The sequence below is a fragment of the Monomorium pharaonis genome, chromosome 1 (genome assembly GCF_013373865.1).
Source record: "Monomorium pharaonis isolate MP-MQ-018 chromosome 1, ASM1337386v2, whole genome shotgun sequence".
Taxonomy (NCBI): domain Eukaryota; kingdom Metazoa; phylum Arthropoda; class Insecta; order Hymenoptera; family Formicidae; genus Monomorium; species Monomorium pharaonis.
Genome location: NC_050467.1, coordinates 37,778,585 through 37,792,693, shown reverse-complemented (window position 1 = coordinate 37,792,693; position 14,109 = coordinate 37,778,585). Strand labels below are relative to the sequence as shown.

At 38.9% G+C, this 14,109-nt stretch overlaps 1 protein-coding gene across 1 annotated transcript; it reads right to left on the bottom strand.

Moving 5' to 3' along the window:
• Window positions 1-2: 2 nt before the first annotated feature.
• Window positions 3-13,739, bottom strand: LOC105832901 (LIRP). Its single transcript, XM_012674223.3, is given in 4 exon segments — window positions 3-4,104; window positions 6,390-6,609; window positions 12,169-12,192; window positions 12,194-13,739. Coding segments are annotated over 4 exon segments (600 nt in total). The 5' UTR covers window positions 12,362-13,739; the 3' UTR covers window positions 3-3,916.
• Window positions 13,740-14,109: the final 370 nt, after the last annotated feature.

The following is a 14,109-nucleotide window of genomic DNA, read 5'->3' as shown; positions in this document are numbered from 1 at the left end:
TCCTGGGAACGAATTTTCATTGGTTTTTTTTTTACCGTTTAAGTTGAAGTACATTTCAATATACAAATCACATCGCTTGTGCCCTACGAAGTAGTAGTAGTAGTTAATATATCGCCGCTCCTCTCTCGCCGGAGCGCGTCTATGAGTTGTCTCTCGTTCGCAGCCGCAGCAAAAGGGCTACCCGCATCTTTCTCTTTCTCTCTCTCTCTCTCTCTCTCTCTCTCTTTCTCCGCACTAAAGGACCGAGGCACAATGAAGTCGTATAAACATTTTGTCTATCGACAGACAATACGCGGGGAATATCGGAAACGGATATTCGTTTATACTTGGCATATATCTCGTTTCGTATCAATCACGCTGCCCGAATATCAGTCTCCATAGCCGTCGGTAGACGGCCCGAAGCTATCTGTTCGATTCTTTGCGCGTACATACACATATCTGCCTTCTACGATATTGGTCAGTCGATATAACTGATTATCTTACCGTCTGTGTGCCATCAGAGAGATTTTATCCGTCGTCGTTTACACGTATCTGATTTCGCTGTCTTCATCGTCCCTCGACCCTCACTCGGCCATCATTATATTACGGTCATCGCGCGAGGGAGATTGCCGAAACTAAAAACGAAAAAGGCGGGGAGGAGAGGGGGGGAAATGGGAAAATAGTGCGAAAAAATAGAAGCGCGGTCGAAATGCGCTCGGCAAGCAAGCTCGGCAGCAACGTTAGCGATGTATAGAAATCACATCTCGTTATGACGATGACACGGGGATGAGGAATGATAAAAATGATCATGATGACGGCGCTAACGCGGCAAATGGAACATAATAATCTCGATGATGATCAATAATAAACGATTACGATATAATTGGCATCTAATCAATAACTTACGACCTTGGCGGTTATAATCACCTTGTCGCGTTATTCAATGATGAGAGATCTGACGACGAATAGGCGAGGAGCGCGCGTGGAGATGGACATTAATGACTGGTTACGAGGAGAACATTTGGCGAACGGGTAAATTCGAAAAAGATTGCGTTACACAATACACTCACGGCATTTCGTTGAATCTGCAATAAATAATAAAACGATTTTCCGAAAATCTCTTTTCTGAAGTCCTCAAGGCGAGAACAAAATATATTAATTTATATATAGAAGATAAAAAGAAGTTAATGCATAGCAGCTAAGTGCGTGCTCGCTTCTTCGAATTTGCCATGTTACCAAACTTCCCTCGCGAATCGCGACGAGATGCGTCAACTTGTTCCAGATTAGCTATCCGCTAATTCCCTCGCAAGTTTGCAGACTTACCTACGATACGGACAGAGGAAGGAGATTCGGTTAAGCGCTAAAACAGATTCGGTGATAAAGCATACAACAGTATATATATATATATATATATATATATATATATATATATATACTTCGGAATGAAACGTGCTCTTACTTAGATATGCGTGACGAGGTAAATGGCATGCGATTTGGAGATCACTCGATACGTAACGGAAAGTCAGCGCTGTCGGTGGAAACGAATCGATATCAGTATGAAACTTCTCGAGCGAATGATCGCACCACGATATCTCGCGTTGTTCGGTTCATGGCGCGCCACACGTTTATTCGTCTCAGTTCTTTTCTTTTTCTTCTTCGACAGTACGCTTGTTCATTTCTTCTTCCTTTCCTGTCGTGCGTTCGAAAAGACGTAAGATCGGCCGCCAAATAAATCAGATTTCGGCTTGTATTTCGTCGTATTTCACCGTATACGTATTCACACCCTCTCTCAATTAAAATTATTCTTTACTACATACGCTTGTATTATCGAAAACGTAAATGCCTCTCAAGGTAGGACGGCGGAGTCTCGTGGTCTTTCCCGGTGCTGCCAAAGTTTCGTTTACACGGTCGTCATGCAAACGTAGGGGGAAAGGTGTGCTTTCCTAGAACCACGCTTTCGTGCTTCTAGATAAACTCACCTTTATCGCGTATCGTCGACGCAACACTTCTCCAATCGTTATTTGTCAATCGAGTTTAATAAAATGGATTCGATATAACAAAACGAATTTATGCACGATTGATTTCGTTTAGATACAACTTTCAAAATATTCAAAATAAATGTCGCAAATTTTGAACTTGTATCATTTTCACAGTGAATCAATGTCTAAGACTATTAGATTCTTCTATACAACCGTATTCGACTCATAATGTCAAGTTTAACTGATCTTGCATTTCGATACAGCATGACGCGAGCTTTCCAATCATTTTTCATGCTCCATCCCGGTCCTTTCCTCGAAGGATAATCATTCAGAATACAGGTTCTACGAATAAGAATAATATCACCATATGCAGTACAGTCGTAGATGCCCCTTGAAATCGTCACAGCCTCTGGCAGATTAAAAATAACGCAAGCTACAGTAGTGTAGTCCTATTAAATTCGACATTCGTTCAACGACCACGGATGGATATCGCGCCGTGCGACAGCTTGTCACGCTCCCGATCGTTGAATGAATCTCGAATTTGGCATTAAAAAAAAAAAAAAGAAAATTAAAGTTACAAGAAACTAAACTATCGAGCTGTTCTTTCCGTGGTTCGTCGCAAAAAAAAATCACCATGCGAGTGAGACTGTATCCCCCCCCCCGATAATCGCGAAAAAATTCTTCGACATTTCTAAATCGCGAGCGGGACAAATCGCTAACGGTGTGTACGCGTATGCAGAGTGGTCGAAAGTAAGTATGTAAAAACCTTTCGCAGGTCGAAAGATTAAAATAAGAAAAATGCGAATATTCGAGTGCATTAATTTATACGGATCGAAGAATCGAGTTACGCGTGCGCGACGAGAAACGTCACCTGCTGATGCCGCCTGATAAACGAAAAAAAGGAAAAAAAAAACGACAGTTTAATAGTTCAAATCCAAGATCAGTTTCGTCGGACAAGGCAAGCATGAAGTCGCGTGACATCGCAGACATGCACGTTCTCTGTTTTTTTCACGTGTCGCACGACGATCGCCGCCGCAATTACACGCACGTTAGATCGCGCATACAAATCGCGTTTGGCTCTTCTTTTCAACGTTGACCTTTTCTTCGTTGACTTAACATTCGCACGTTGATCCGCAAATATGAACGCCCTGCTTCTTTCGACCATAAAAATGTTTCAAACGTTACATACGATTTTCTAAGCGATATATAACAAATTATTCGAGTGGCGTCTTTTGAAGACATTCTTGATAATTTTCTAATACCTTCAATTGTATGAATATAGTTAAAATTGATTTTTAAACTAGATTTGCAACGAAAAAATGTTTGTCCTAAACGTTTTATACTTGTAGACAAGGTACAGCAAGCGAGAGAAGAATTAGTTAAATAGAGAATTTGAAATTTAGAAAATTAGAGAAAATTAAATTCGATAGAACAGATTTTGCTTTCTTTATATAATCTGTCGCTAAGTAAAACGCCTTAGCAACAGTTCTTAACCGCAAAAAATTATCTCTCATTGCTCGGACAAATGTCGTTAATTTAAAAGAAGCAGAATTTCTGATGATGTCATCTTCCAAGATTATGTCGCCCGATAACTCGATCTGTCTTCCCTCCGCTGCCTTCCCGTCCACAGAAAATCAAGAAAAAGAGGATACAATCCCGCGCACGACCAGTTTAAAGAGTCAGTTTCATCGCACATACGTATAAATGTATACACAACTATCACGAGTCAGTCGCCAGCATGAGCGATGATGCGGTTTTACATTTCTCAACATGTGTACCGTACGTAATATGAAATGTGTGTGTATGTCCCTCTATGTATGTGTGTACATGTATGTGTGTGGGGAGAGGGAAGGGAGGTATATGCGCGTGGGGCATGTGTGTTCTTGGGATTATTCGGTTTGCATGGTGTTCGAGCAGTAAAGCGAAAGTCGAAGGGTTACCGGTTACCGAACGCGCGCTTAGGGGCCGCAATAGCTGGTCAGTTCGTTTATCGTGCACCCGTTGATGCAACATTCCTCGTGGATACCCCGCGGCTCCCTTCGGTAGCGCCTGCCGGCGAAGCGTCCGTCCAGCATTCCCCGTGCCCTCGCTGGCGACAAGAACGGGGGAAAGTCGTAGGCGAGTGGGTAATCGGCCATTTCCATCTCTGAAATAAAAATTAATCTGTAGCGGCGCCGATAAACTTTGGGGTATCAACAAATTTTACTTTTTTTAACTTAACAAGTCCCTCGTTCTATCTCAGTTTCGTTTATTTTCGTTTGACTCCGTCTAAATTCATACACCTTGAGTGCGAACGCCAAAATTGATATTTCTACGTGCGACAATTGTTTTTTTTTTTTGCATTGTAAAAATTAAAGTAGAACACTGTTCGAAAATCTCAAAACGTTCTTGATGATCGAATTGGAGAAGACATTCAATCGTAATATACAAAAAGAAAGAGAGAGAGAGAACAAAATTTCGTAAAATGCTTTAAACAGATTATAAATGTAATTAACGAAAGAACAATTAAATTAAAAAGTTAGATTTGTTTTTAGTAGATTTTATACGAAAAACTTGAAAACACATGAAAGTATAAACTATGGGTTTTGATTTTTTAAATTATCTGAGTAGATCATTTTCATTAATATAGTCGCTATATTAATATTGCTGAACTTTCTCTATATGTTTAGTTGCAAAACTGAAATAATACTTACTATACTACTAATTTTATTTATATCATGCTGGATAGCAATTGCGATTTTTTTTATAAATTTCGTAAAAGAAAGCGAGGAATCTATTTATTTGTCATACATTATTCGAGATAAATACCGAGGTAAATGCTGAAAATTTGCTTTCCGTGTTATCAATAAATCGTACAGGCACATCTAGATCTTGGTGTTAGATTATATGAATCTATTTGACCGATTAAGCTCGGTGATAAGCCGTAATATGTGTCCGAAAAAGATTTACGTAAATTTTGATTGTGAATTATCGCGCTCGTTTTTTTTTTTGCAAAAAGAATCGCTTAACTAAAGACGTCGTTAAAAAATGTAATGCCCCCGATTGTCGGCGTATTTAAGTCATTTGACGATTATGGAGAGTGCGTCGGCTTATGATTCCACTTGGGAATATGTAATACGTGCTTACATGCATTATTCATCGGCGACAAATTGGCGATTACTTGGTTAATTGCGGGCACAGATTGATCGCGTGCTTAGTCGCCTTTTGTAAAATACCATGCTCGAGAAGCCGTTAAAATTGAAGGGTCCGACCGATAAAAATTCCCTCGTAATCGGCAGGCAGCGCACAGTCTGTAATGTTCACTTTAAACATGAGGCTATATCTAAAGTGAGCAGTACGAATTACAGGCTGACCTCATTCTTACATTGAGCCATTTAATTATACGTCCAGCGCAAATTAAGCCTCATTCATACTTTCAAACGAGCCGTTTTAGATCCACGAGTTTAATATTACGAGTGGACAAGTTCGAAATGTCAGACTAGATATCTATAATAGATACTCTTCTCTAAATATCCTGCGGTATCGAATCTACGGATATCCAGTAATTTGACATTTATGCAGAATAAGTATCAATGTCTCCGTTATGAAATACTCGCGGGTGACATTAATCGAGAAAGAAGGAATTAGCGAGCGGCATTAATATTAATGGCCATGTCGCCGTATTACAAAAGCAAATTTCGTTACGAAGCGACTGCCATCGAGAGATCTTCCTGTATATTATCCTTTAATTTCCTATTATTAACCTGCCTGAATATTATCGTTATGCCTATACGCGTGCAAGAGCGTCATTGACATATTCCGTATGCATAATTTCCCCTCCTAAAATCGTTAATTACACGAAATCAAGAAGCTCCCAAAAATCTCAATAATAGGTATTTTCGTGTCTTTTATAAAAAATAATTGTTTTATTCTTTATAAATTTAATAAATTAAGGATTTAAAAAAATTAATGAGGCTAAATAATATTTTAAAATAGAGATGCGCAAATAAATAATTGATTAAAAATAATTACACGAAGATATTTTCCCTATACAATTTTTTAAAATTTAAATTAAATTATTTAAATAAATTATTTTAATCAATGATTAAGCTTAAAAATTTCATATTTTATATTTTTTATTATCTTATTATTTTTATATGTATTTAAAAGTCTCGTGTTAAAGCTGAAATAATCAATGAATAACCGTTAGTTAAACAGTAGTCGCTATGATTATATCAAGAATAAAATACGATGGTATCTCTCATGTCCATACATTTAGAAATATAATTACTTTAATAATTAGTTACATTATCACTCGGAAAAGGGGAAATAAACGCGAATTTTTGCCTTCATTAATGATACATTACTAGCACATCTATCTATTACTTGTTGTGTTGACGTTGGAAACGACCGATAAGAACGTGTATCCCCTATTGATTAGCTCAAACTCACCTTGACCACTCTTCTTAAACATGGAATTGTACACGCCATCACAGATTATCTGTAGAGCATTGGAGAGCTTCTTGCCGCAATACTTCTGCGGCGAGCTCACGGCGGATCGCTTCAGATTGAATTGGGGATAGCCATCCACCTGTGCATTTCCTGATTCCGTCACAAGAAGCGCGACGGCGAGCATCAGGGTCACCAGCACGTTCAATCGATTCGCGGACATCTGAAAATAATACACCGTTTTTATTTAATTACATCTCAAAAATTTATCATCTCACTATTCTTCATCCGCTTTAACTCTAAAAAGATTTTTAATGCCGAATAGAATCGTTGAAATGCAACACTTTTAATTAACAACATAAGTGTAAAATTTTAATATAGATATAGTAAATAATAATAGTTAATAAAAAATATGTTTAAGATGTGTAAGAAAAATAATGCTGATTTTATAATATGTCACTTTAAATATGATTTTATTAAAATTGTCAATATATGTGATTCGTATTCGAACATTTTAGATTCAAAATTTTCGAATGGTTCGAATTCGAATTGTAGAGATTAAAATTAGAGTCGTTTGTGCATCTCTAGTCCAAAGTTCGTGTCGAAGACGATTTTAGAAGAAAAGGGGAGAACAGGATTTACATAAAAAGAGTAACACGTGTTTATTAGAAGTGGGTAAAAATTGCGTGAGCAGCGATCTCATCTATCGGTGTCATCATGCAGCCTTCGAGTAAACGAACAAAAATGAAGTTATCTGGGACGACGGACCAAACGAACTGTTTACTAAAATAAGGTCTCATTATACCGGCGTATCCAGCGTTCGGACAACAAAGTTTACTCGACATTCTCGTTCTCGGATGTATTTTTTTTTTATTTTTTTTTTTTTTAAACAAGCCGTTCGCTTAGGCAACGGCAGGCATTAAAAGCGTAGAAACCACGCAGCATCCACGGTTCGCCTTGGGAAAACTCGGTGTTGCCTCCGTTTTATCGGGATTAATTGAATGCGCTCGTATATTATAATCGCGACGGCGCGGCATTCAGGCGGGTGCCTCTATTTTTAGATATCTTTCACTTAAATATAAATCTTGCGACGAGAGAAAGAAAGAGCAATGGGGGAAGGGGAGGGCGGAGAGGAAGCGTACTCTTGCCCCGTGGATGCCGTGCAATCGACGCGCAGCGGCGATGGGAGTCTCCGAGAGACGAAACGAGAGAGAAAGAGAGAGAAACCACGCTTCTTCTCGCGCTTTGTCCACAGTAGCGACCTTTGTTCACACCAACATAATTGCGATCAAACGGATTTACTGTTAGAGAAGTCCTTCCCTTTTCCTGTCATTATTTTAGGGTCGTCGCACGTGGCGCAAAACGGTGACGATCTTTCGCTTCTTCAGGTAAATTTCGGAGGCGTACCGAATATCCGTCTCTCGTCGATAGGTAACAGTTTCGGTTACGTTCGCGAGAGACAACGCTATTCCGAACAAAAAGATAATTGCGCCTGGTGGTATTTTAATGGGATAAAACTTTTCATATGTATACACGGGCACGTATGTATAACGGTAATACACATATGTCTACACATAAGGTATTATCTCCTATAGGGTATTATCCTAGTTTGCTTGGGATAGGTCACCGGTGTTTCTGCGGTGTCTCGTCGAAGTTTCACCGGCGAACGCTGTTGTGTCTGTGATTGGATTAGAACAATGTTGACTTGTTTTGCAGGCTACGTCGCATTCGATTAGACACGTTATCAACGAAAATGGAAATAAGGCCAGCAGCGGCCTTGATACGTGAATGTATATGCAGGACGCTATGGTAATAATATCGTATAATTTTGCCAGTAATTCCACGCAGTCTCAAAGTGTTGAGAATATTAACGATATAAGTTTAAAAGATGAGCGAAAATAATTGATGAAAAGTAAATGAAATCTAAGTGAAGTCTGTTTATGGAAATAATTTCTTGCAATATTTAATATTTTAATATATTTAATTTTAATAACTCAGCTTTGAGAGAGTTAAGACTCAAAAATAGATTTTATATTAAAAGATGAATAATGCTTTGTTATTCTTTCTGCGAAGTTGACTTTACGTAAAGTCTTTCGTTTTTATTTTAATGGCTTATAACTCGATAGCTGATGTTAGTCTCGACGTTCTTGCCATAAGAGAAATTGATTCTAAACACGTTTTCGCTAATTCTGACAGAATATTGATTTCCACATCAATATATATTTTTTTAAATTACGACATGAGGTTTCAATCAGCGAATTTCAATCAAGTCTTCGTTAAAATATATAAAACGTATTGTTTTAATTTTCAAAGTTGATAGAACTTATTCACGATCGATTGGTGTATGCAGTAACATTAGGTAAACGCGTACCAGAGTCATTGTCGTAACAGACACATTGACTTGCCCCCTTCAAAACAAGTTACGCGAATATAGGGCAGACCACTTCTATTTCCGGCGCATCGCATAGTGTTGGGAATTAGCGTTCAACACACTAAGCAATAACCGAAGGAAACGGCGCGGCGTTTATGCCGAAAGATAAAATAGAGTTATCTAACTCTATTTATCTTTTTCGCGCGATTAGTAGTAACGCGAATGATGAAAACACGCGTGCAACACAACTTGTAATTCTTAAGGAGCATTGCTTCATACATTCAAGAGATCGACCAGATCATTCATTTGGCATGGAGTAGTTTCGCTCTTTATAAATCGGATCAGTTAATATCGATTAGAAAAATCAATATCTTCAATATTTCTTTCATCGTATTATTTACAAGATCGCAAGATCAGTCTGCAGGGGAGTTTATGAGTGTCTTTTTAATATCTAGAACGTTTGTTCTCATCGTTAGTCACGAAAAGAAATCGTGTATTTGCCTATCGATAAAAAAATAGAACCTGGACGAGGTAAATAAATGTGATTGTGTTCATGAACGAGAACGCAGGCGGTCGAGACTCGCGGTATCTCATCGCGAAAATGATAAGCACGCCGCAGACATGCCGCAAGCGTAAGACAAATAAAAAAAAGACATATCGACGAGATTTACCGGCAGAAATTGAAAAGCGCCCGAGCGCGGTGTATAGAAATCTCCCAGTGTCCCGTAATCTTTAACGCGGATAATCTTTTGCGTGAGAAACGCGTTTCCGGAGATTTCACGTAATTTACCCTCAATTTCAAAATCGATTTTCTTTCGCAGGAGTGAATGTTCAGAGCGAGAAAATTTTCAAATCGGAAATTCGAAATGTGTTAGCGTAGCAAAAATTATTACAATTTTCTCCGTAAAAGGAGGAAACATCTGTTAATTTCTTCAAATATACGCATATTTCATATTTTGCACGCGTGAGATACTACCGTATCGTACTTAAAATTCGCATAAAATTAGCACGAACAACAATTACCGTGTCGATAACGTACGCGTATGCCGTTCATTGGCTTCTCTCGTCCGGCGCCTCCAATGGTTGTAAACAGTACCGAACTACATAGATCCTCTCGGCGCTCTCTCTTTCTCTCTCTTCCTCGAGAGATGAGACGCATTTCATGATAGCGAAAAATCCCGTAAATTGAAAAGAGGACTCGTTCCGGAGCATTGCTTGATCGCCTCCCTTTCCCTGCTCCCACAAACCCATTCTCTCTTTCCAGCTCTCTTTTCTTCTCTCGCGCCTACTCTCTCTTGCACGACCGGCGCGTTTCTATTTTTGTCCTCGTCTTTTCTCTTGGCATTATCAGCGAAGTACCGCCGGCAGACACGAGTAATAAACACGTGTATATAACACTCGGAAAGATAGTAAGCGGGCCGCACTTAAACGCGCACTTGAGGGAGCGCACTTATGTCCGTTCGAATGCGAACCGGCCAGGGGTGATCGACTTTCCCGATTAGAATGCGATTATTTGTACGCGACGGAAAACTTTTCCATTTTCTCGCAAACGGACAGGCAGGTGTGAAGAAAAACAATAGCTTCTAGGCCGAAGGAGTCTGGAGTTCTAATCCAAAACTGTGCGAATTTCGATTGACTTTGTGAAAGTCCACGAATAAAAACATCGTATACAGAGTATCCCCGTATAAGCAATTACTCCTTTATTTTGCAAACTAATATAGATAGATCGGACGAAAATAATATCAAAAATTAAATTAATGATTTGAACTGACAGGAACTCTATTTTGAGCGCAATAATCACTCAGAAAAATTATAATATTCATATTAGAAAATGGAGAGGATATTAATTAGCTTTTTACTTGTAGCTTTCTAAGTACAATTTTATAAGTAGATCGAATATTATTGATTATTGATCTCATTGTTTATTTTATTTCATTATTCTCTAACGCGTGCTCATTTCGATCGGATTTCTTAAAATAGAAATTTGAGGAGAAAAAAATTACAGTTGTGAGAGAAGCATCGCTCCGCGTGAGTCATTAGCAATAAATGTGTGTTTTAATTTTGTTCCGTCATTGTCTAACATGTGTGCGATTCCTTGAATGAGAAAATTAGATCGTCCTCCTAATTGGCACTTTGCAGATGATTTATCGTACGTGGAGTGATAACTGTTCGATTTTGTCAAAAGAGCGAAGAGAGATGGAGAATCGGATTATGAAATAAAAGTATCCGACATTGTAATTTAATCGATACTTGATTCTTCGTACACAGAACCTCACGCAATTGAGCAGAATCGTATCGAATAACGGAACCGCGCACTTACTCGTTATAAATTATTCGCGCAGAGACAAGAAATGCGAGTAACATAAAACGTAAAAAGGTGCGCTCGCATAAATCGAATATATTGAAAAGACCATTGAAAAGAAGATAATGAATGAACGTATCAAAGTTGTGTTGATTTAAGTTTAACGATTCTATGGTGGCTCATTAATTTTCACGTGATCGTTAATTGGCTGCGTCATCGAGCTAACGTATAATTTGAAGAAATGGCTCGGACAAATGAGACTTTAAGAGGCAGATGCACTCTCTAATAATACAATTGCACGGTACACGAGCACCAAGCGTGCTACGCTCATATGCGTCAATTTGAGGAGGACTCGCATAGTACTTGAGACGGCCATGCGTGACTAGAATTAGTGTCAGCCGTTGTCCTCGAATAATTCGAGATTCGAGATAATCTATTCTCTTTCTCTTTCTCTCTCTCTCTCTCTCTCTCTCTTTCTCTCTCTCTTCCTCTTTCTCTAATGACGATTCTGATTTAAAATAATTACAACGAATCTTGGAGAAGATAACGTAGGTCAAATTATATTAAGCCAAAGTGTCTTATATGCTTATTCAGTTATCACTTTGTAAGAGCACAAAGTTGACATTTTTTAAAAAATATTAAGCGGATATCTAATTAAGAATATTGATATTGCACACATTTAATGCGATAAATTTAGCTACGAAATATATATAATTGGAATATATTATAATTGGATATTTACTGGAAATTAATCGCAAAATAAAACTTTTATGTGCAGATAACAATTTTCCTTTACTTTAAATAAAATAATGTACAAAAGCATTGTACATCATTAACTGTCACCGCAAATCGTCCGGAATAAACCGCCAATTATCAGGAAATGCCCCCCCCCAAAAAAAAAAACGAAAATTAAGTCGTTTCGCGCGTTTTATCTAATGCTAACAATCGGAAAATTAAGTATCGATCGAATCGAGCGACGAGAGAGCAAGCACGTCGAACAGAAGACTATATTCTTGCTCGTATTGCAATTAATTTTTGTGCAGCATAGGGCACACAAATTCAATAAACACGATATTTAAAATAAGGAGGCCGGATAGAACACGACTTACTGAGTACGTTGAGGTAAAACGGGGGATCACAAGATGATTTCTCTATCACACGGGGTAGTATCACAGTCTGGCACTTTTTCTCGGACGACGACGACAACGACGAGAGCGAACGACGTTGCCGCGGACGTTGCAGGTGGGACGTGATCACGACGATGATCGCTACGACGATGACGGAAATTGGTGCCTCTCTCATGGGGAAATGATCATGGCATACTTCGTAGACGACATCGAACCACCGTCTCGAGACAACGTTGACTTCCCGGTGCAATCAACCCTTCCCACTGTCTGGGTGGATGCATTGATGCCGAGCGATCACTAGGGGTAGAGAGAGGGGCACGCGAATTTCTTCCCTCGTCTTTTTCTTCTTCTTCACCTAACCTGTCCCGAAAAACACCTGTCGCGATCGTTTGATCGATCGTAGGGAACTTGTTTACGGGGTCGAAACGGCGATCGATCGCGCGCGGTCGACTTGCAGCCTGGAGTTGTTTGATTTCTCTAAGGGCACCACCAGGGACCTCGCAGATCGTTTTCGTCGGCGTACGACGGCACGAAGTACAGCGATTTAATATTCTTAGCTCGTTGCTTATAGGTTTCGCAGATCACAGTCGTGTATACTCTTTTGTCCCCCCGGGACTCTTTCTCTTCCGACGAAGGTGTCTCCGATATACAGTCGCCCGGTTTGAGATCCTTGGAGTTTTCTTTTGCTTTCGATCCTGACTCGAACCTCGTTTAACGATCTCGTTATGCCTCGTTGTGCCGAACGGTTTCGTCGAGTCGTTAGCTTTTATAGCTTATGGAGAAAGTCGGCGGGTGGTAATCGATGACGATCGCGAGCGCAAATCCGATGCTTCTCTCTACGAGAAGATCGACGAAGCACGTCTCGACCGCTCGGTCGCCGACGAGCGTCTCAGACTCTTTCGACTGGTAATGTGCGGTCACGTTTCAGACAATGCCAGCCTGATTGATCACAATTGTCACGAAGACTTGTCCCCGGAGAGTACTTCGGTACTCCGTCTCGACAGAAGGTCCCTGACGAACTAGCGTAAGGTGGCTCGTACTCTCTTTCTCTCTCTCTCTCTCTCCTCTCTCTCTCTCTTTTTCTCTCTCTCTCTCTCACTCTCTCTTTCTTTCTCTCCCGTGCTTGCTGCCCCTTATTTAAGTGTGGTCGGGGAATAGCGACGAAGAAAGTAAACAGATCAGGGAGGGAGGGCGACGAGTGTGAGGGGAGCAATCGGTCCCAAGAAAAGCGACGTGTTTTGTCTGTGCACTCCACCGAAGATCGAGTGCAAATCGTCTCGCACCGTCGTTCAACCAGTAATTGGTCGACGTGGGTGCTTAGAAATTGAAGAATTGTTAACCTGTTCACGCAAGCTGCAGTTCAAGATTAATTCATTAATCTTAATTATTAGTTAATTTATAACCGATGCCATTTCCATTTTTATCTATGCAGCATATAAAGGCAAACGAGAGAAATAAATGTATAACGGGTTTTGTAGAAAGAGATTCAACATCTCTTTTTAAATAATTCTCCTTACTCGATAAAAATTATATCAAATTTATTACTATCAAAAAAGCTTGTTGCAAATTGTTTTTTCTCGTGTCGTTAAATATGATTTATTTAGAAAAGTACTTTTTATATAAAATAAGAAATAATATTAAAATATATTATTAAAAATATATATTAAAAATATGAGAAATAACATAAGAAAATTCCTTTATATGAAAATAAGGAAATTATATTCTGATATCTCTATTTTAATTTTAATATTTGTCATTATCTCTGTTTGTTTTTCTGCTTTACTGATATTTATTAAAGACTAGGGATATGCTAGATAGTGAATTTACCGGATAATCGGCAATCATGTAAAAAAATTTTAAAAATAAAAATTTAACTGTTTTTATTACAAAATTAAATAGAGGATTGTAAATTAGAGATTAGAA